The sequence below is a fragment of the Mycena indigotica genome (assembly GCF_014461135.1).
Source record: "Mycena indigotica strain 171206Taipei chromosome Unknown Mind.scaff0001, whole genome shotgun sequence".
NCBI lineage: Eukaryota > Fungi > Basidiomycota > Agaricomycetes > Agaricales > Mycenaceae > Mycena > Mycena indigotica.
Window position 1 is genome coordinate 1,297,772 of NW_023503000.1, and position 21,772 is coordinate 1,319,543.

At 52.2% G+C, this 21,772-nt stretch overlaps 10 protein-coding genes across 10 annotated transcripts; 2 read left to right on the plus strand and 8 right to left on the minus strand.

The window, feature by feature from the left end:
• Positions 1-687: 687 nt before the first annotated feature.
• MIND_00026200 (uncharacterized protein) lies at positions 688-1,566 on the minus strand (the record flags this gene model as incomplete). The annotated part of the gene is made up of 4 exons (XM_037357232.1): positions 688-1,094; positions 1,143-1,278; positions 1,350-1,456; positions 1,509-1,566. The coding sequence occupies 4 exons, from the start codon at positions 1,564-1,566 to the stop codon at positions 688-690; spliced, it is 708 nt and encodes a 235-aa protein (XP_037225142.1).
• A 506-nt stretch (positions 1,567-2,072) lies between these two features.
• Positions 2,073-2,898, minus strand: MIND_00026300 (uncharacterized protein; the record flags this gene model as incomplete). The annotated part of the gene is made up of 4 exons (XM_037357233.1): positions 2,073-2,467; positions 2,515-2,632; positions 2,684-2,787; positions 2,841-2,898. 4 exons carry the CDS (start codon positions 2,896-2,898, stop codon positions 2,073-2,075), a joined length of 675 nt encoding a protein of 224 aa, XP_037225143.1.
• A 300-nt stretch (positions 2,899-3,198) lies between these two features.
• MIND_00026400 (uncharacterized protein) lies at positions 3,199-5,123 on the minus strand (the record flags this gene model as incomplete). The annotated part of the gene is made up of 4 exons (XM_037357234.1): positions 3,199-4,049; positions 4,101-4,495; positions 4,542-4,797; positions 4,847-5,123. 4 exons carry the CDS (start codon positions 5,121-5,123, stop codon positions 3,199-3,201), a joined length of 1,779 nt encoding a protein of 592 aa, XP_037225144.1.
• A 584-nt stretch (positions 5,124-5,707) lies between these two features.
• On the minus strand, positions 5,708-6,858 carry MIND_00026500 (uncharacterized protein; the record flags this gene model as incomplete). The annotated part of the gene is made up of 2 exons (XM_037357235.1): positions 5,708-6,163; positions 6,211-6,858. 2 exons carry the CDS (start codon positions 6,856-6,858, stop codon positions 5,708-5,710), a joined length of 1,104 nt encoding a protein of 367 aa, XP_037225145.1.
• Positions 6,859-7,363: 505 nt separating this feature from the next.
• Positions 7,364-8,323, minus strand: MIND_00026600 (uncharacterized protein; the record flags this gene model as incomplete). Its single annotated transcript, XM_037357236.1, has 1 exon — positions 7,364-8,323. One exon carries the CDS (start codon positions 8,321-8,323, stop codon positions 7,364-7,366), a length of 960 nt encoding a protein of 319 aa, XP_037225146.1.
• A 451-nt stretch (positions 8,324-8,774) lies between these two features.
• On the minus strand, positions 8,775-10,379 carry MIND_00026700 (uncharacterized protein; the record flags this gene model as incomplete). Its single annotated transcript, XM_037357237.1, has 7 exons — positions 8,775-8,807; positions 8,860-9,325; positions 9,371-9,431; positions 9,483-9,914; positions 9,966-9,995; positions 10,050-10,253; positions 10,304-10,379. The coding sequence occupies 7 exons, from the start codon at positions 10,377-10,379 to the stop codon at positions 8,775-8,777; spliced, it is 1,302 nt and encodes a 433-aa protein (XP_037225147.1).
• Positions 10,380-12,354: 1,975 nt separating this feature from the next.
• On the plus strand, positions 12,355-13,443 carry MIND_00026800 (Endo-beta-N-acetylglucosaminidase; the record flags this gene model as incomplete). The annotated part of the gene is made up of 5 exons (XM_037357238.1): positions 12,355-12,443; positions 12,492-12,625; positions 12,672-13,019; positions 13,069-13,231; positions 13,281-13,443. The coding sequence occupies 5 exons, from the start codon at positions 12,355-12,357 to the stop codon at positions 13,441-13,443; spliced, it is 897 nt and encodes a 298-aa protein (XP_037225148.1).
• A 300-nt stretch (positions 13,444-13,743) lies between these two features.
• MIND_00026900 (Lactam utilization protein lamB) lies at positions 13,744-15,019 on the plus strand (the record flags this gene model as incomplete). Its single annotated transcript, XM_037357239.1, has 9 exons — positions 13,744-13,826; positions 13,873-14,137; positions 14,184-14,264; positions 14,327-14,338; positions 14,389-14,551; positions 14,604-14,655; positions 14,706-14,772; positions 14,819-14,911; positions 14,957-15,019. 9 exons carry the CDS (start codon positions 13,744-13,746, stop codon positions 15,017-15,019), a joined length of 879 nt encoding a protein of 292 aa, XP_037225149.1.
• A 30-nt stretch (positions 15,020-15,049) lies between these two features.
• Positions 15,050-16,777, minus strand: MIND_00027000 (Carbohydrate-binding module family 42 protein; the record flags this gene model as incomplete). Its single annotated transcript, XM_037357240.1, has 5 exons — positions 15,050-15,634; positions 15,676-15,703; positions 15,749-16,064; positions 16,211-16,262; positions 16,310-16,777. The coding sequence occupies 5 exons, from the start codon at positions 16,775-16,777 to the stop codon at positions 15,050-15,052; spliced, it is 1,449 nt and encodes a 482-aa protein (XP_037225150.1).
• An 876-nt stretch (positions 16,778-17,653) lies between these two features.
• On the minus strand, positions 17,654-18,112 carry MIND_00027100 (uncharacterized protein; the record flags this gene model as incomplete). The annotated part of the gene is made up of 1 exon (XM_037357241.1): positions 17,654-18,112. One exon carries the CDS (start codon positions 18,110-18,112, stop codon positions 17,654-17,656), a length of 459 nt encoding a protein of 152 aa, XP_037225151.1.
• Between the last annotated feature and the right edge of the window lie 3,660 nt (positions 18,113-21,772).

Sequence of the window (21,772 nt, forward strand, 5' to 3'; positions counted from 1 at the left end):
TAGCTGAGGACAGAGAAGCACTGAGAACCAGGACCTTAGCAGATTTGCACACTTCAGCTAGTTAGAATATACCTACTGAAGGCTTTGAGACGGCTTAGACAGATTTGGACAGCTATGATTTTGGGAGTGGCAGGTTACATATTATGACAAAATCATGATATATATAGTGATGCTATCACACCCATCAACGTCTATCTGCCATATTCGAGTGATCTACATCAATGCCGAGTGATGCCGACATGATTTTCCCACAGGTATCACTTTTCTGGGGTCACTATTTTGAAAACCTTCACCAATTCCTTAGATATTTTAACTCAAGGTACCTCTACCCTGTAGCTTTCATTTCCTGCAATCTTAGAATACTATGGTCATTACAAAAAATGAACGGTGGTCATCTTTTTTTGGTTGACATCTACACTGATCCGGCATTCGAGAGGTGGTCACACGCACTGTATTTTTTCACTTCTTGAAGATCAAACAGTCGCATCATTGACAGCCCAGAAGCCACGCTCCCTCGAAATTCCCTTGGATATCGCTCGCAGATCTGTTGTCAACTGTTGTCAACAAGTTATCACTCCTCGGTAGTACGGAAACTAAGTGGAATGAACTGTGGGCGTATAAATTGTCTCATCGTGCTTATTCTCCGATTTCGGTTTCCGTGTGTCCGTTTTGATGGAATTGTCCAACTCATAAAAATACCCAGACTGCGCCAAGGAAGCAGGCCGCTGTCGAGGCCGACGTGACGACTCCGACAGCAATAGGATTCTGGCCCCATGCGATTGCCAGAATTCCCAGGATCGCAAGGGCGAAGCCAACAAATGTCAAGAGAATGCACAGATTGTGGACTTTGCCCAGCAGATGGGTTGGTGGCTTCCGCTGAAACGGCCCGACTTCCTCCACATGCGGGTTTGTCGTCCACACAGACTGGAGCGGCGATCGGAGGAAAGAGAAGTCGGAATCGGTGTGGGCGGGTACCCCACCATTGGCATCGGGTGGACTAGGGTCCTGAGTGTAAACAGCTTCTTTTTGCTCTTCCTTGGCCTCCCTGAGGCGATAGCGCACGATGAAGAAAGCACCTAAGAATGATAGTATGGCTAATGGATCTATCAACGAAGGACTGTAACATTTAAACGAGTCCTTACCTGCCCAGATATGCAAAACCAGCGCAGCAAGCATAGTAGCGTTGGCGACTTGTGCAGAGGCAGTGGAGTTGTCATCTCCCGCTGCCTGAGTCGTCACTTGTAGCAAGCCAGCCTCGGTAGACGCAAAAAAAGTGGTCTAAACCAGGGTAATAGTCAGATGCCTTGCTTAATCACGGTCACGGTAATCATGATTTTGTGTCCACGCACAATAACACTGATAAGCTGAAGTCGGTCCATCCAAGACTGGGTCAAGTCCTTCGACGCCTTGCGACGCGCTTTGTCATCTTCCTGGTTCTGAAGACCCTGGGCAGCTACTGAGTACTATGGTCAGCACACTGAACGCGAACACGGGCTCTGAAGCGTTACACTGTTGCTGGAGCCCGACTTTCGATCCCTTTGGCGCGGCTGGATGTGGCTGGGACATGGGAGTCTGAGGAAAGGTCGTAGAGCCATCGAACAAGCGCGAACGGTGGCATCTTGAAGGTCGCGGAACGCTCACATGACACGCGGCCTTATGCGGAGTTAACGGCGGAAACAAAAATAGACTCTACTTCAACTCCGCTCCAAGTCAGGAAATCCGTCCTTCGTCCCCGCTGTCTCATGGAAGTTGCATCCTTCGCCATGAGTGTTGTTCAGGAAGCTGAAGTGGAGTTCAAGTGGAGTCCCAGAAGAGCGGAGACCACTAGCCAAAGTCTTATTTCTACCAGGAGAACCAAACCGCTTGAAAGGTGAACGCTGTGAATACGGAATACGGATCCCGACCTACACACAAAGGCGGGATTCGTTGTTTGGGATACTTCTAACTTGATTCAATGAATTATATCTCTCTCTGAAAGCAGACTTTCAACGATTTCCGACTAAATTTTACTGTTGGAGTGGTAGTGTATTTTTGCTCAAAGCCTATTCATTCATTCACAAACACATACGAGCTCATTGGAATACCCAAACAGCCCCCACCAAGCACATCGCTGTCGACACCGATGTCAAGACACCAACCGAAACCGGGTTCTGTCCCCAAGCAATGGCGAGGATTCCCAAAATCGCCAGAGCGAAGCCAGCAAACGTCAAGAGTATGCACAAGTTGTGGATTTTGCTCAGCAGATGCATGCGCGGCTTGCGCTCAAAGGGCCCGAATTCCTCCACATGCGGGTTGGTCGTCCATACAGGTACAAGTGGGGAACGGAGGAAGGAGTGGTCGGTGCTAGTGCGAGATGCGGGTGAAACCCCCGGATCGCCTGCAGTGTGGACGACGTCTTTCTGCTCTTCCTTAGCCTCCTTCAGACGATACCGTACGACGAAGAAGGCACCAAGGAAAGACAAGATAGCTAATGCGTGTAAGCAACCAGACAACCCTCGGAGTAATGGCACTCACCTGCCCAGATATGCAATACCAGCGCAGAAAATAATGTAGAGTTCGCAACTTGTTCTGAAGCAGAGGAGTTGCCCGCCACTTGGAGCAGACCAGCTTCCGTTGACGCAAAAAATGTTGTCTACCGTTCACACGGTTACTCTTGGTTCCGTTAGACAACTTCAGAGCTCACAATGACGCTGATGAGCTGGAGTCTATCCATCCACGACTGTGTCAAGTCCCTTGAAGCTTGTCGTCGCGCTTTCTCATCTTCCTGGTTTTGATAGCTTTGGGCGGCTGCCACAAATCTTCAGTCAAGTGGTAGGAAAATCGAGATACTGAAGCCTTACATTGCTGTGGTGGACGAGCCTTGGATTCATTAGATGCATATGTCTGAGACTGGAACATGGTAGTTTGTGGATAAGTTGCGGAGTCATCGGACACTTGAAGCGCTGGTGGAGGCAACTTGAAAGGTGGGAGCCATCACATGACGCGGAATCCGAGTGACTAATCTATTCGGAGTACGCCGCGGCGGAGAGCCAGACCGAATTTCGCTCAGCTCTGGTGTGTATTGATGACCGCACTTGACAAGAAGTATTTAAACAATGCCACAGGTGTCATTAGTATTCGTGAGGCGCAAATAAACAATGTAAAGAAGAAGAAAAGGTGAAGGGTGAATACAACAGACAGTGGTCGAGAATGAGTAAATTATGAAGCTGAATATCCCGGAGGAAGGTCCAAAAGGGTCCGACTAATGCGGATCCCGCTATCGACGTGAACAACCCCCACCTGTTCGTGCTGCCGGGCGTGGTCGAGCATCGTGTAATATTCGTCGTTGAGCTCGATACCATCATACGGCTGGGGCGGGGGACGGCGGTACGTGTACCTATAAGGGTTGGCAGTTGTCGGCGTCGCCATCATGAGGCTGCCTGTCTCCGAGGTAGGAGTATAAGCCCCGCTCCTGCTTTCGCTGGTCGTGCTTCCGGCGATGCTGACACTGAGACTCCCGCCAGTTTGTGCATTGGACGCAAGAGCGCTGGCGAGGAGGACACGGATGTTGGCCTCTTGCTCGGCAGGAAGAGGGGCGCCATTGGTCCGAATGATGGGTGAATGTGCCTGGCTGGTAAGCGGAGATGGTCCCGAAGTGCTCGAACCATTGGCCGCCAGGGCAAACGCACTGCGGGGGATGTGGATACGCAAAGAGTCTGATGCCTGTGAGTCACTCGTGGACTCGGAGACAGCAGAATGAGAATATGAGTGTCCGTAGGAGCTAGAAAGAGCAGAAGGAGAATGTGGTCCATGACCGACAGATGCGGCTGTGGTGATGGTTTCGCCGGTGGGTGTGCTTGGTGGTTTTGTCTGAGTGGCAGCGATTGTGCGTCCATAACCCGATGGACCCGCTGCAGGAACACTGGAGTTGGGGAACGATGCCACTGAGCCTGAGGCAGGGGTCATGGGTGAGCGCGTGTTCGCTGCCTGGACGAGCTCATGAGGAGGTATCCACGCTGGTGACCGAGCACTTGTCATCTCTGGTCGAGGAGGTCGCGGAGGCTTGTGCTCTGGTAGCAAGTCAAATGAGCTGACCGTCCCAGAGCTCATTAATAACAAACGTCGTTGCTTTCTTCTTCGGCTGCAAAGCATTATGCCGACACCAATGAAGATGCAGAGAATCATCGCGCCGGCGGCACTCCCCGCAATAGCGATTATGCGTGATGTATTTGGAGGGATGCCATTCTGAGACGAATCGTTGCTCCCAGGAATCGCAGGAATAGACGGAGTTGGGCCACCGGCGGTGATGTAGAAGGGAGGTAAGGAGGTAGGGGTTTGGTAAGCAAGACTCGCATCAGGTGCGATGGGGAATACCGGGCTCGACGAAGATGGGGTTGCCGAGGTTGTGCTCGAAGTCGTTTGTACATTGCTAACCGGATCTGTCGGGGGTTGTGACGTGGAACTGGTTGTCGTTGGTGGTGCTACTCGAACTACAGACTGTTGCACATCCCCAAAACTAGGCAAAGTCATTCGCGCCGTTGCAGTTGTGACTTGGAACATACGTGTAAATGGCTCGATCAAAAATCAACACCGCCGGAGTGGTGCCTGTCGTTTGAATAATCAAGGTATGGTCGCCATTGGGGATCGATGTGTTTGCGTAGACGAGAGTATCATAGTTGAATGCACCACTTCCATCCGACTTATGCTGGAAGCCCCCAACCTTAGACCCGTCGATAAGAAAATCGCAAAGGACCTCATTCGCCAGGCCGGAGTTGGCAGCGAAGTTAGGCACGACAAAGTACACATAGATTGCAGTGCCTAGCACAACGACTGAGCGCCATGCAAACGTAAAAAGAAGTTGACTAACCACTGAATTTCATTGTGGCGGAAATGGACCCAATTGAAGCGAGGTACAAAGCAGCGGTCCATGTTTTATCGAATGTCAAGGAGGAATTTGGAACGTCGGCGCAGCCAGAGCAGGTCGTTTGGTTGAACCATACTGAGCCAGGGAGGAAAGAAACGGGGGCTCGGGTGACGCTATCGCCCAAAGTGTCGTCAATCGTGCGATTGACCAACGCCGTTTTGACTTGAACGGCGAAGAAGAAGAGGACCCAAAGAACGGACGGTAAGCCGCTGCAACGCATCCTGCTGGGAGGACGGGCAGTCTAGGCGACCAAGAGAGTGGGTGTGGGGAGGGGAAAAGGTCGGTGAGTGCCTTCCTTGTCCGCCAGAATAGACGTGAATGGAGCCTGGCTGGCAGATGGCTGTCATTGTCGATGTTGTCCAAAGACCCCATATACGCTCGTCCCATCAGTCATGATAACAGGTTGGATTGTTTGACCACAGCATCCTTATGGTGAAGAGGCAATCTTGACAGATCGACGGTGAGAATTATAAGAAAGAGCGTTTCTATTTCCGAATTCCTAAGTGGCCAGCCGGTTATTATGCTTAGCTAGCTCATATCGGAGTATCCAGATGGCGCAGCATGGGTTTTAAGCCCAATTTGACTCGTGTGGTACAGTTTTCCAAAGTTGCAGAGCTTGACCGTGTCGCCGCAAATGTCAGGACACGACGGAAGAAAGTTGGTTGCGCTGCTTATATAAGCTGCCAACTTGGGAACAAATGTTTAGTCAAAAACATTCAATTATGAAATGAGGTATTTACGCAGTCCCCAGCTAGAACCAACGATTGCACCCTAAAAACAAAAAACGACAGTTGTAAAAAACGTCTACTGCCACTCCCGCCAGAAATCGCGGCCACATTTCATATCCGCCGCAATCTCGTAGAAATTCCCCTTCTTGCCATGGTCGTTGTCCCAATTTACAGTCGAATGCTCATCCCGAGATAATGGCGCATGATGGTTAGCAGCGGAGAGCGACGTTGAACTCCACCGATTATGGATGTCGCAACTGGCCGCCAACAAAACTAGGCGAGGGTCGCTGATGCGCGCGAGTACCTGACAGGCACAAAGGGCGCCGCAGAGTGGCAGGCTATAGCCCCAGTACGGTGTCTTCTCTGCAAAGATGGTGACAACCACCACTTTGAGTCGAGGACGCAACAGGAGTTGCCTGATGTCCTCTGCAAATAATATGTTTTTGCTTTTACGGTTGTGGTAGTTTGGGGGCATGGGGTCTGCCCAGCAGGCCAGTGCCAGGTGCGTTAAGTTGTCCATAGCGCCGAAAAACTCGCAATACTTTCATGAGGGGACAGGCAACACGGGGGGTAACTCACCTTAATGATCTCCAGAGGCGAATGCCACAGTGGCGGTCCACTAGGCTCGCAGACCCGCAAGTGTGTTATTTTGCTAGAGAGATGAGCGGCTGGATGAGCTGGTGCGACACCAAATGGAGGGTCGATCTCAAAAGGAGTCATCGCGTCGAATGACTGGAGAGTCACCTCCTCAAGCCGCTTTTGCGCCACAATGCCTGGCGAAGCAAGGATCGCAGGCCGCGGGATGACAACGGTTTGAACACCTCTACAAGAGGATAGAATCTCTTCGAGTTGGACGCGTGCCTTTACATTGGCACAGTCCCGAGCATTCACGATGACTGCTCTGACGTGTGTAGTAAGGAACTCGACTGGTTTCGTTGTTGTTGCACGATGGAACAACGCGATGTCCTTTGAAGAGCTCAGGACGACTGTCTTGTAGATGATTTCGTCCACGAATGAGCTAAAACGCTTGCATACCGCGCCGATATTGACTGGAGACGCGCCGCTTGTCAGGGCAAACTCCATTATCTCAAAGCAGATCTCGGGAGGAACCTTCAAAAACGGTGAAGGCCGTCGTAGCTTTTGGGTGACCGTCCGAGGCATTCTCTTTGGCGCTGGTTTGCGAGGGGTTCGCTTTGGAGGCGCGGGCGTCCATAAGCTGGTGTTCATTGTAGTAGTAGTCAGAGGAATCAAAGAGTCTTATTATAGCAAAGCTGTCACAACTGACCGAGCATCCCGAGAGAAAAGTATCCCGAACAGCCTCCAGATCTCCGTACCAGTTCCCTGAGAGCATTACTACTGTATACAGCAATTCTACAAGTTTAGACGTCGCATGTGGGACGGCTTATCTCGTTTTGGGAGCAGTTCCATTATCAGTCAACTATTGATTTGAACAAAAAATTTGAAACTTAGCGCTAGCCTGAGCTTAGAAGTTGGAACGACTTATAATTAGTACTAGTACATAATTTACTCAATCGTCAGCCAATGCATATATTGGCATAAATGGCGAGTCCGTCTTGTAACTGCAGTCAAAGGACCAGTCGTTATCCACACAATGGGATTAAATCAAAGGAACAGATCAGTCTGGGTCATTTTCGAAGCAAAGATTAGAGATTAAGATTATCAGGAACTGGTACTGAGTAGCGTCTACTTATGTCTAAAGTTCTAGCTTGATCTATTTTGGAGGCGGAGACCGAGCCTCCCATTTCTTCATGGAGTCTTCCCAAAAATCATCACCAGGCAAATGAGCCCAGGAAAGTTTGCTTGTGTCTTGTCCAGCAGCAACAAGCATCAGCCGCGGATCGCTCTCCGCAACCACCTCAAGCGCGGTCCATATTGAGCTCGACTCCATCCCTTGACCGCAATACAGCGGGAAATAGGCGGGAAAGATGCGCACGACCAGCATCTTCAACCGAGGGCGGCTTTCGAGAATAGCCTGGACCTCGTCCACAAACACGACGTCATTGTCGGTGTTGGCGTCCATTCGGCGCGCCAGTGCGAGATGCGACAGATGCGGTACCCCACCGAAAAAGGCGAGGATTGACAGCGGTGAGTTCCACAAATCACCGGGCTCTGCGATGCGGAGATGGCTGAGTGAATGAGCCATTTGCAGCGTGCCACCGCTGCAAGATTCTACTGAGGACAGGTCGAATGATTGGAGGGTCAGTTCGCTTGGAAGAATGCGAGAATGGCGCGATAAGGCGAGAATTCTGGGTCGAGGCAGGGAAAGTATCCGCACCCCGCTACAGACAGCGATGATGGTCTCGAGGTCCATATTGGAGGCGGGGGTGAACCTCCAGTGCTCTATCGTGACGGCCAACGTCTTGACGTGGCTCTCTACAAAATCGGGTGTCTTTCCACGAATCGTTCGCGCAAACAGGGCCAGTTTCTGAGGGGTGTCGAGGATGACTTGGCGGTACAAAATGGCGGCGATAAGGGTGTTGAATGCTCTGGACAGTGAAGCGAGTGTTCTGAGAGGGGTATGGGTGAGCGCAAGCTCAAGTATGGCCAAACCGAGCTCTGTTGGAACGTCGAGCAAGGGGGCAGGCTTTGACGCGGCTGCAAGAGCCAGCGATAGAGCTCTGGAGCGCGCCCTCTGTGGACTCGAAGGTGGAGACGCGACGAGAACAGACATGACTGGGGTGAGCAGATAGAGAGACGGGGCAAGCAACGGAGATTTTTATGATGCGGTTGATATAGATTCGCCGCGCCGAAGTCTCGCTTATAATTTCATTCCTTTGGCGCTGACCAACTTTTGCAAAGTCTCGAACTGGCTGCTGAGCATAGTAGACCCGGAAGTTGTAGTCATGGTGGTCGTCCAATACATGGATGACATTGCGTCACACAACAACTTCTCTTCTTTCGCCGACAAACCCCCACCTGAAGCGTTCGCCATCATTGCCCTTGCTCTGCATGAACTTGAGTCCGGTCAGACGCGGGTCTTTGACTCTGCTTTCAAGACGTCATGTTTGGACTAGTAGTATGTATAGAAGACGAAATTAGATAAGTACACAACGCAACTCGCGTTGAAGCCCAAGAACAACAGACAGGTTTGAGAAGGTCGAATATCCACACCACTACTGAACTCACAATCCACCCGGAGATTCCGCCAAAAAGAGCTGCAATAGAGCGTAAGCAAGTGGCGCGTGTCGGGACGAAAATAAAGCATACCTTGAGAACATCCATATGCTCGATGATTGGCGCAGAAGGTATAGACGAAGCTCTTTGTCTGGTCCCGGCCTGAGACGCAACGGAAGCGGTGTTAGGAGTTCCGTCGTGAGCATCAGGTTCTATATCTGTCGACGCAATGCTCGGGAATGCAAAAGTCACTTGTTCTGGTCGCCCAAGTCCAGGGGGGACGGTATAAAGCACATCGTCAATCGAGTCTTCTGAGATCGAGTCTGAATCCACATCAGACCCGCCTTTCGCAGGGCCGCCACATAATACCCCACCCCCGATAACGCGCCACGAGATGGGGAAATAGCCGCGTCGGGTATTTTCTTCGCGTTGCGATAATGGCCGCGCAGGAAGTGAGGCGTGCAACGGAGATGGTGGACTGGCTTCTGGAGTCGAAGGAGGAGCTGTCGTAGATTTTAGGATCTCTTTTGTCGGCGTTTCTGACTGATCTGCATGGAGACTTTGAATGGTCAGTGAGAGTTACCATGGGTCGGGAGAAACGCACAAATTACACTTTTCGCCGTTTGGACAGACACTTCCAGGTTTGAAATACCGGCATGGCTTGGCTGTGAAACAATCAGACTACGGCACACAGAGACAGTTGGAAAGGGATTTACTTCGATAGCTGGGGAAGCGCTGACGATTTGCCAGTGGACCTGGATATGGGTCGGGCCAAGTCGACGCTGGTTGTGAGGCAGCAGCACCAGCGAAGAACGGCTGGGGACTCCCAAAGATGTCATACAATGGGGTCGAATCCCTTCGAAAGACTGGGCTCATCGGACCAGGGCTCGTAGGAAGGAATGGCTCATATGGCATGGGTCCAAATCCAGGGCTGAGGGGGACTGCATATTGGACGCTTGAGTAGGAGAATAACGGATAGTCGTCCGACGAAGAATCAGAACCTGGCGGTGGCAAAGACGACGCGTTATCAGAATATTGCTGATAGTACTGGAAGCCGTCAGGGCTATATGGTGACCAAGGAGCCGACGACATGTAAGTCGGGTGGGCTGCAGGCGGTACAGCGGCGGCTGTTGTTTCGACGACGAGACCTGAGTAGAAATTGATTCAGTAATTTACAAACGAAGTCAACAAGTAATCACCTTGATTAGCTAAGGCTAACTGTCGATACTCTACCGATGAACCAATCTCAGAGGTTGAAAGAACGGGGAACAGAAATTACTAACCTTCAAGGACCGCAGCGTCCGCCGCATCTCCATGCTTATATTGACACCAAATGCCGTTCGTGCAATTGCCTTGAGCCCAATAACGACATTGCTTTGGTTCAGGGCCAATGGCGGGCATCTGGTCAGCGTAAACATGCGCAAAATCGCAGTCCTCTTGTGCGGAATGGGGACATTTGCCGACTTGGTAGTAACGACATGGTTTGGCTACGAAGGAAATGTTGAACGACAGTCGGTGGCAGAATGAAACAACTCACTGTGACGTTTTTTCTGAGAGGCTCGTTTGGTGGGGCTGGTTGTCGGTAGACCGACAGTCGTGTCGGGGGAGGCCATGGAAGTCGAGAGGAAGAAAGAGAAAGACAATAACAAGTGCGCGAGGGAACAATACCGTGGACGAAACCAGGGTGACACTAGCTTGAAGAATCCCGGTTTATGTATCCGTCGCTTGATCAGTGGGCCCCTTCGGCTGTTTAGACTTTATGACGGGCAGGGCTGGGGTCTCCAAGCGAAACACAAAAACACAGCCAGAGGAAATTGGGGCAAACGCGAAACGCTTTGGCCATCGCGCGAAATAATATGTCCGGATGTAAGTCAGCTTTTGGTACATGCCGATCGTGTTTGGCTTCACAAAAAGACAATAGCTCAGATGTCATCATCTTCGAGGGAAAATACAATAGGACCAAGTCCTCGTTGCTGATGGCAAATACCCCACGACCAGGGCTAACCATTGGGAGTCTTGTGGCTGGAAGACGGATGGGAGTCGAAGAAAGCGTCGTTGTGCGACCCAATATGGCGAAAGTCTCGTGCGCTTGGGCGCGTATGCCCAAGGGGTGCTCGTTATGGGTCGGATATGCCGCGGCCGGAACCGAGGCGGCGAAGCCTATCTGTCGCTTCTGACAGACCGCCGTCTTTGTTGCTCCAATTGTTTTCGACAAATTTTTCGATCGAGAAAAGGTTGGACGGCAAACGGTCCGATGCACGTGATTGTGACGTGAATAGTGACAGTAGTCACAACGCGCGGCATCCCGGCATCCATTACTTTCATGGTTATAGACAGGCTACGAGCGTGTTTGAAGATTTCGGCACACCCTGTATATGCTACCTTGGCAGTTATTGTCGGGTAGACTACTTTTGAGTACCTTTGGTTGGCCCGTAATGAACAAGGAAGTTGATCCATCATGATGGGCGGGCAGCGGTAACGCCACAGGGCCAACCTTCATGTGGGTGCAAAGAATTTAGGGTCGGTCGCAAGTCGGTACATCATGATAACACTTCCTGACTTCTGGAAACGCCGTCCGTGGAACCAATTATCTTGCAGACGAAGGCTTGATGATGACATATTCTGGCAGCTGCAATTGAGCTGTTGTGCTTTGCCCTCTAAAAGCGATCGTCTCTCGAATTTTCGGCGGATGTGCCACCAAAAAATCACTCGCATTGACCAAAAGGGCTTGAGAGTAAACTGCGACTAAGCGTTGGACAATGTTCTCTTCCTCCACCGAATATTTGGATTCAGTATTAGTATTGAAGCCAAGTCGGAATATCAAGAGATAGTAAGTGGTGAACTCGAGCCATGTTCAAATCAAGTGCGAGTTGCGCCTGCTCAAAACCTTGCGCTTGGAATCAATCGGACTGAGCCTAAGTATTGGCGAGCACATAAGTGTTCATACATACGCTTCTGCTATCATATTGGGTAGTTTTATGGACGATCACCGTCCTGTGTCAATGACGATCTGTCCGAAAAGTGGAACATTGACACCGAATCGTTGAAAACTCGATGGTCGAGAGTCGGCACACAGCAAATACCAGGAGCCACACGGTAGCGTTCAAAAAAATTGCGGTCTTGCAACTCTTGCTGATGCGGAGGAGAGATATGCCCCGCCGAGAAAGTAGAAGAATCCGGCCTTCATGATGGGAGAGAACATATTGCATTCGAGTGCGTGTGTCTAGTGACCCAGTGAGCCCGACAGAAGCTATTTTCGTCCCTCTCAAAGTCTTGGCGGACGGTGAGCCACCAGCGGTTCTGGATCGAATCGCAAATGAGGAACAAGTAATTGGCTGAGTGGTAGGAGCAAGCAACGAGAAACAGCCTGTTGCGGTCACGACGTCACTCTTCCTCGCTTCTCTATTCTATCTCCACCCCCTCAGCGTGCATCCTAGCACGCGTCCATCGTCAATCCTTCATCTTCTGCATTCAACTCCACCTGGTTACTCTACAATGGGAGCCAATTTGACAGTGAAACGCGGGACGCCGTATATATAAAGCTCTGCCCTCCGTCAGATTTGAAGCAGTGGTTTTACGAAGACTGCAATGGACCACCGCGTCTGCACGTACTATCAAACCATCTATTCGAATGGCGTCTACGTCTCGCCCTTGCCGCTGCTGACCTTGGTCACTCAGTATGTTCTATTCCAACTTCCTCCTGAAAGTTCCAAACCTTGCATCAGTATATTCCTCGCGGCATTCCATGTCAATAGCGACCGTAGCATTCATTTGAACGACAATGTGCCGACGGACCCCATGTTTACACAAATGTGGTCAGAGCTGGGTCAGATGCAAGCTTCTGGGGTGAAAGTTCTAGGTATGTGTCGTCGGCATCTAGTATATCCAACTCAAACTCCTCATAGGCATGCTTGGTGGCGCGGCCCCGGGGACCTATAGCTTGCTCGGCTCCAATTTCTCTTCGTATTATCCTCCTCTTCGCGACTATATTGCCGAATTTCACCTCGACGGCATGGATCTCGACGTCGAACAGTCTACACCCATCTCGGTCATCGAACAGCTCATCACTCAGCTCAAATCCGACTTTGGTAGCGATTTTATCATCACCCTGGCACCCGTTGCTTCAGCGCTTACCGAGGGTGGAAACCTGTCCGGATTCGACTATATTCAGCTAGAGGCCGCCATGGGAAGTCAAATAGGATGGTACAATGCGCAGTTCTATTCTGGTTTCGGCAGCATATCCCCCGACACCGGTGAGCACCACTCGCCCTCATCGTAGGCGTAAACTGATGGCCCATCAAGGCTATATTAGGATTATCAACTTCATGAAAATAGCACCTAGCAAGCTAGTAGCCGGTGTTCTGACTAGCCCTGCGAACGGTGGAGGATACGTAAGTACGGATGCCGTCGTGAGCAGCCTCAAAATGCTCAGAGCCATGTATCCTGACTTCGGGGGTGTAAATGGGTGTGTTTATCTTATCATTCGACTTTTCGTGACCTCGACGTTGACACAGTGGTGATTATAGCTGGGAATACTTCAACTCATTGCCTAACGCCAGTCAACCGTGGCAATGGGCGCAAGCCATGTTCAATGCGGTTCGAGGAACACAACTCGAGGGAGCCAACCCTATTCCGGTTTCTCCTAGGAAGTCGCGCATCTATGCTGCTGCTAACTAGAAGTACCGGATTACCAACAGAAATTAGCCACACCGTGGAGTGTATGTACCAAAGAAGAACGCCATCAGCTGAATATACTGTCAAAGTTACTGCCTGTGTCGATTCTGATCGAATACGCTTTGTAACGGGAAACTTCAAGTTCTATCGCCGTTTCTCCCATCGTTTCAAACCTCTATCACAGGCAATGGGGTAACAGTCTGCGATTGCCTCGAAAGTTTGCTTGTGGCCTTGACTTGCTTCTGTTTTGCCTGGCCCAAAGAGGCCTGATATTATTAGTACAGACGGCCCGGCCAGCAGACGATGTGGGAATCGCATCAAGTTCTCGCACTCTCACAAGCCAACGACGATGAGCTCACTCAAAGCCACATTGAACTGCGACCTGGGTGAGGGTACACGCCTCCCGCATTCATTTACCTCACGGCCTCATAGCTTCACAAGGGCTTTTCAATTTACACTATTGTATTCGGCCCATTCTCTCTGCTTTTGGATCGTTATTCAACTGCTGCAGGCCGATGACGAGGCCCTAATGAAGACAATCCACCTCGCAAACGTCGCCTGCGGCTTCCATGCTGGTGACTTTGAGACCATAAACACCACCGTCGCGCTCGCGAAAAAATACGGCGTCCGTGTTGGCGCGCACCCTTCGTTGCCTGACCGGCAGGGATTTGGCCGCCGTGAGATGCTCATAAAACCGGTAGCTTCCCGCCCTCTCCTCTCGAGTGTGTTTTACCAGTGACTAGGAGGAACTCAAAGCATGCTTTGTATATCAAATCGGTGCCATCACAGGATTTCTGAAGATGCAGAATCTCGAGTTGAACCATGTTTGTGACTTCAAGTTCCCTTCAACTTCCGCTCAGACTAACGGGGAAACATCTTTCCATAGGTCAAGCCTCATGTTCGTCGAGTTCCTTCAATGTTTCAACCTGGAACTCATTGTATGGGAAGGGCTCGATCTATGGACAAACAGCGCGGTCTCTTCCGCTCGCACAAGCGGTGGTTGCCGCGACCAAAACCTTCTCCACTGACCAGTACCCAGTGGCATTTATCGGGCTACCGGGGACAATGCATCAGGTTGCCTGTAAGGAGGCCGGAATAAAGTTCATTCCAGGTTAGATTCTTGAATTTTGTATCACTTCATCCCTGAGCCATTGGGAAACCAGAGTGGTTCGCAGATCTGGACTATGATTCCGAGGGCAGGCTATTGATCACAAAGTACTGTTCTCTGTGCCCGACAAAGTGCAGCTAATTAAAGCGTTGTTTAGGAACCACGATCCTGTGTCGCTTGACACAGTCCGGGAACGTGTTCGCACATCAACCATTATCGGAATCGTCTCTGAAAATATTTTTGCGCTTATAGGTTTCTCACATGCTGCAGCATCGTGAAATCACGACCAACAAGGGCACATTTCTTCCTTTAAGCGAAGAGGGCCTCGAGGAAGTGACCATCTGCTGTCATTCAGACACTCCCGTATGTGCCCTTTCTCTGCTTAGATCGGACGTCATGCCAGTCCAGGGGGCAGTCAAGATTGCAGAGCTGGTTAAATGCATTGTGGATCAGCATAACGAAAAGAAATAGACAACAAATTTGTAGTTACGTAGTAATGGTTCATGCAAAAGCCGGTCCGACTATCCAAGTGGTATCGTTATTAAACACTGCTGCTGCATCAAAGCTATCAGGGCCACCATTGCTCGCAGCATAGAGTAAGCCATTGAAGTGCCGCCACCAATGTGCGGGGTAGTTCCACGAGCGCACCGAGTTACCCTGGCCATTAATTCCCGCCTGAGGACACCACGTTGCGTCCTCTGCGAATTGCTTGGACCCGTCGTTCGCGTTAAGGAAGAGCTGGTAGTTGGAGTGGCGGATGTAACTTCCTGGGACATCGCGCGACTGGAATGATATGCACCCGTTCGCTGCGGCGGTCGCGGAGAGGGCGGAAACAACTGTCCACGATGCGGTCTGTTTGATGGCAGTAGTGTTGGCGGAGGAGATGAGCTCGGTTTTGACGGTTGTCCCATTATGGGCGATGTACCGGTTTGAGCAACAGGCAGTCGTTGCTCGTAGGGAGACTGTCGAGCCGACACTGATAGCGGGACCACTGACGAGTGAGGTAGTGGTGTAGCCTGCTGCAACGATGTTCGCTTGGACAGAGTCTTCTGTGGCGTTGGTGGGATAGCCGCTCGTCATGGCACCCTGTGATAGTCAGACAAGTACTTCAATGGAAGGACACATACTTCATAAAAAGTTCCTTGTGCGCGATCACTGAACAAAGTTATTTGAATGTTTGTCACGCTAGTAAATGCGTACCTGTTGTCTCCTCCGATGCCCAATATAATCGCACCCTCCTTATGCATCGGGTCGTAGTTTCCAGCAGGCCGTGGCCCGCTCCACATAGTCGTTAAAGATCCAGTTTGCGCGTTACCCGCCCTGATGGCCCAAACATGCGGTTCACCCTTGACGATGGCAGTAACAAAGCGGGCGTTGATAGATTGATCCCCGGGATTAGAGGAGGCACTTTGGCCGGAAAACAGACCGTTTTCGAGGTCAGCCATGACCCATGGCCCACTTCCAGAGCCGGAACCCCCTCCATTTCCGAAGTAGATTGCCTCCATGTGGCCGTTTCCTTGTTACAGTCAGTCGGAATAGCTTGGTATAAACGGGATAGACAAGCCAGTATCGTGGTTATTTGTCTCTGCATTTCCGTAGTCAAAGCAGCAATTGCCTGGATTTTGTGAGAAGCGAAGAAAACGCGAAAGAAAACACACGAACCGTTGAAATGAGTTCCATCGAGCACAGCGTACATTCCCTCCGCATCGTCGTTCTGGGAAATTATTAAGTCGATGAATAGCTCTTTTAAAATGGACGTACTACGGCAATTCCATTTGTTGCATCATTGCGATAGCCAGTGCCGGGAGGAATAAACACCCCATAGGCTTTCTGGCCATTTACTTGTACTGGTGCGCCGCCACCAGCCGCCAAACTATCCAGTCCATTTGCCTCTGGGCCCTGGGCAGCACTACCCGGCGGCGCTTGCGTAAGATGGTTCCCGCGCCCAGTCTGGTCGTATATGATGCTGATTACGCAGGTGGTCCCGCCACAAAACGAGTCGTGGGCGGCAGCATTGGCCACACCACCAGCAGTGAGGGGGGAAATGTTGAGCGTGGCCCCATCCGACCCCCGTTTGAGTTGGTAAAGCGAGCCGCTATATGAGTTGAATAGCGCCCGTGTTGTGGCGTGAGCCGCGACACAGGGAGTGCCGCCAGAGCTGTAGATGTCACAAGGACCTGCGCGTACACTGACGGCAAGTAGACAAAGGGCAAGGAGTTTGGAGAGCATGGCCCGAAGATGGGGAGTGTATGTTGGGCATGGGTCGATATATAAGGAAGAGCGGGAGTTGATTATGATGAGGCTTCGGTGGAGTTGGGGTAGCAAAATCCAGAGTAGATCTTACCTCGTGTAACCCGGGCGCTTACTATGCCGCAGCGATGTGTTCGCACAACGAATGGCAAATCGTTCAGCATCATGAGGTTTGACCGCAACCACGTCACGCGCGGAGGGAGTGTGACCTATAGACTCTCCTCCGTTCCACCTGCTTTCCTCCCTCCTTCCGAAGTATGCAGCAAGTGAGGCTTCATCGCGTGTCGGCAACAGTCTGGGTCAATAATGAACATCCGGATCCAAACTTCAAGCAGTTCAAATTCTGCATCATGACGTCTCCTTCGAATCCGGCCTCAGGTTTACGGGTACTCGTTAACGTTAATCCCACCCTGAAACTATCTTGCGGTGCAACGGTAGCAGTCACGGTGACGCGCCGCCGGTGGGCCCAGTGAAAAATCAGCCAAGCTTGAACTGAAAGACTACTAACCTTACAGGTTTTGTTCCCCGGGCTTCAATGATGTACAACCTGGAATCAAAATCAAGGCGGCATACATTGTATGGTATCATGAGGACTTGGTCTTCCAAGAATGACGATGCTCAGACAAAAACTGGCGCAATTCTCACTCAACGTTCAATGACATTCAACACCATAATGCAAAATCGTGAACACAAACTCAATTTTTATTTTTAACCGAAAAAAAAACATAAGATATACACCACAGTCAAAACTGTGCTCGCCTCCGTCTGAAAGACTGACAATCTGGGTAACCGTAGGCCCGTAAATTTAGGGACTATCGCGACTGTCAGTTGCGCCGTGACGCTGAGCGGCCTCTTTTATTGGGTGGTCTGGTAAGGAGAAGCACGACGCAGCGGGGGGCGGGTGGGCATAAATTGTGGTTGGCCAACGACTCCGCGAGCCATCGCCGGGGGTAGGGCATATTTGGGTTCAGCAACTGCAGGCGGTTGTGGCGCCCTGCGTTGGATTGTCTGGGAGGGAGATGCTCGGCGGAGAGGGGGGCGGGTGGGCCTGGTTTGTGGCTGGGCCACAAGCGTGGCAAACCCCCGAGACATCAGCGGAGGAGCAGGTGTTTGGGCGACGACTGGAACAAGTCGTGAAGACGATGCCTGTGCCATGGGTGGGGGAATGGCTGTGGGCTTATCGGCCAGTTTGAGATTCAAGTTTACAACAGGCGAGGCGGGGATAACACGGGGGATGTGCATCCATGCAACTCGGGGAAGCCCGCCAACCGGGAGCGAGCGCACGACGCCGACGGTACTGGAGAAGAACGACATGGTGGTTGTTAAGCGGTAGGTGTTGGTCGAGCGGAAGAGTGTTTGGCAGTTCGTTGAACTGAGGATATGCCACTTAGTCCTGCAGGTTTTATACCCATCCAGGACGGAATCCGGTGCATGTCTCGCCGGCCCGGCGCGGAAGGTCTTTGTCTCTACACAGCGTTTGTCTGAGTCTGTATTTACTTCCGCCAGGTTGTTTTATGCTTCCGTTTCAAACCATTCGTCAAATCTCGAGCCTTGCTTACAATTGATTCAGCGGGACACGACACAAAAAAATAGACAAGATCTATAAGAGGCCTCGCTCTCAAGTGTTCATCGACCACTGACACATTTGAACACACTGACCTTTCCGAATTCCTGATCGCAAACTTGAAACCGCTGCCCCATGCTATGCTATCTCCCCCGCTCCGAGACTATTGACCCCACGGACCGCCACTCTAGCTAGACATTATTCCCGCTGCTGCGCAAGGAATTGACGTCATAATGCACCCGGGCCGGGTCGGCCCGACGAGTTTCACGGTTGTGACCTCGATTCCATCGACAAGAGCTGCTCCTCATTGTACTGGAAAAATTTAACGCGCAACTGCGAGAGCATTTATCGATTACAATCTCCAAACTAATGAAGACATTGACACACGAATCAAGCGTATCAGCGACAGTACTAAGAGTTCAAATTGGTGGGACAACTCAATCTCGACACAGTTTGGGGAACGCAGAAATAAAATCAATTCGATTTAGAGCCAAAAAGACAACGGAAGATATAAACGACTATGAAATCCGCCCTCACTGGGGCCGCTGTTTGGAAGGCTAGTCTGGGTAATACTACCCTGAGGTCCGATGTTTCTGGGAGTCTGTTGACTGCAGTTTCCCTCCTGACGCCTGAGTGTCTGAGATTCTGGTGGAGGGCCCTGGAGGGCGATGCCCGACGCAGCGGTGGACGGGTGAATAGGGGTTCGAATTGTGGTTCGGCAATAACGCCGCGAGACATTGGAGGTGGGTGCGGAACAACACTGCGGGGTCTGCGTTGGATGGTGCATGAGGGTGATGTGCGGCGGAGACGGGGGCGGGTGGGCATGGGTTCGAGTTGTATTGGGGCAACTACGCCGCGACACATCGGTGGGGGAACGATTTCAAGTTGTTTGGGGATAACGACTCGGCGGGGGCCAGCGCGGGACATCGGCGGTGGGATGGGCAGTTGGGTTTGGGCGACCCGGGGAAGCGCGATGGTGCTCGAGATGGAAGGCATGGTAATCGTTATTTGGTAACGTCGAGCGGAAGAGTGTTTGGTAGTTCGGTGAACTGGGGACACACCGCTGAGGCCACGCGGGTTTTTATACGCATCCGGGGTATGTCTCGCGGGGGCGGGGGCGGGGGCGGAAGGTCTCGGTCTCGGTTTCTGCACAGCGATTGTCGGACTGTCCGATGGCTTCCACTTCCGCTCCGAGCACGCTTCCGCACCTTGAATGGACCCCGTAGACGGACAGCCACTGGCCCCCGCGCAGACGCCGCCTTCCCAGACCTTCGAGTTTTAACATCCGCTATTGAAGCAATCCAGTCAATTTGGATTCCCTCGGCATTGGATAGCGGGCGCTGGGGAGTCTTCATAGGATAAGCTTTGACCAGGATTGTTCACAGCTGCAGGCGGGGCGACATGCTACGAGTAAGTAAGAGAACTTGTCCGTTTAGGTCCGTTTCCGGCGAGATTGTGTGATGGTGCTGGTCGCGGCAACAAGTGCTTGCATTGCGGCTTGCCAGCGTCGTATGGGACACTCAGCCAAGTGGACGACTGGTGTGGCCTTTTGAGTTGCTCGCTGCTGCTCGCGAAGTTGATCGGTGTTGTCACACCATGTCACATTTACGCATGTTCTCAACTAGCTAGTACTTCGGCTCTCTGGGGTTTTTGACGAAGGCGTCTGGATCTGAGGTCCCTCTCAATAAGCGGCTGCCGCACCGCACCCGGCTGGTAGTGCCGGCCACGGCCAACTTGAGGCAAAGCTCATTCGCGTACACTCAAACGTTCTCTCGGCGATGGTTTTCAAAGGCATGCTAGGTCGGTTGTGAAGCCGGGTGAGTTACTGTTTGTCGCTGTCTTGCTGCCATGCTGAGTGTCGCCGAAGATTCCGCTCGCTGACCAGTGGTCTCTGGCGAAACACGGTGTTGCAGAATTAGCCGGTGATCGATCGGCGGGCGGGCGGGCCGTGTGACGCACGTGCACGCCGAAGAGCCGCCGAAGACTCTCAACAATCGTTCATGGAGGTCAAGCGGGAGGCGCATTGGCCTCAGTTGCCCGTACGTCTGGCGACTTCTTTTCGCCTCAATAGCTGACTCTTGTGCTAGTGCAACGGTGTTACTGTCGTGGACCGAAGTAATATCTGAATAAACTCGAGCCTGCCACTTAACAAGGCCCATCATCCCCGTCTTTACCCGTTTCCACCACCTCGACTTATGAGTCGAACTCAGCTTCCCGCCCTCCCGTCCTGTCTCCCTTCTGCCCGCCACCGTGGTGGCAAGAACGCGACCTGTTCACCACTCCCTACGCGGATGCCTCTTCTCCACGACTCGCACCACAACCCGCCCAAGCTCCCGGGCAGCGGCAGAGCGGCTCGCTCGACTCGTATCGTGACGAACCAGAGAATGCTGGCTTAGTACCCTCCAGCCTCGCCAGCTGCCTCCGACCTCTTATTACCGGGAGGAGCCGCCAGCCAAGCGGGCTGCAGCGTTTACCCGGGCAGCCCTCAGCCCCAACACGCGTATTTTTTCGGCTCGGCCGAAAACAACCCCGTGTCAGGTTCCCGCGCGCAACTTGCATGCACCGCCGGGCGTTGCCACTTCCGAGTTCGCATCCGCATCCGCATGCTGTGCTGCGTCGTCCCGCTCAAGACAGAAGACCCTCACGGATCTGAACCGCCCCACAGACTATTCCCGCGCCCGCAATATGAAACAGAACTGCGAGAAGATTGACGTCATAGTGTAAGGGGCGCCGGGCCGAGTTACCCTTCAAGTTTAAGGGGCGTTTCATCGTCGGTGTGTGTGCCGTGCGCAAAGCCGAGCAGGCTGTCGGTCTGCAGTTCCCTTCACTGTGCAACTTGAACCGTGCCTGGTCCTACGAAGACCGAGGGACTAGTGTCAGCCGAAGGTAGACAAGCCAACTTGGTCTCACTCCGTGTCTTACTCTTACCATAGAACGGATATTCGTCGAACCCCGGGTTCGAGCGCCGAAACAGGACTTAATCTCACGGAAGGTTTCATGAAAGCACAGAAGATAATTGCGATTGGAAAACGACAACACAGGGTATTTTATTTGGGTAAACGACGACGAGATTTGCCTCCAGTCTGTTCTTTTTATGTTTGTCTGGGCCACACCGGCGCTAGCCTATCTCCGTTGCATGGTCTGGTAAGGAGTAGCACGCCGCAGCGCAGGGCGGGCAGGCACGAACTGCGGCTGCCCGACGACGCCGCGCGCCATCGGGGGCGGTGCAGCGAGGCGGCGGACGGTGCGCGAGGCGGATGTGCGCCGCAGTCTCGGCCGGGTGGGCATCGACATCGGGAGTGTTTTTAAATTTGTTTGTGGCACCGGGAGTGTTTGAACCACCGGCAGCGGCCGGGCCGGGGTGACGAGCGGGGCCACGGCGACCTGAGACCGACACAGCCGCCCGGGGG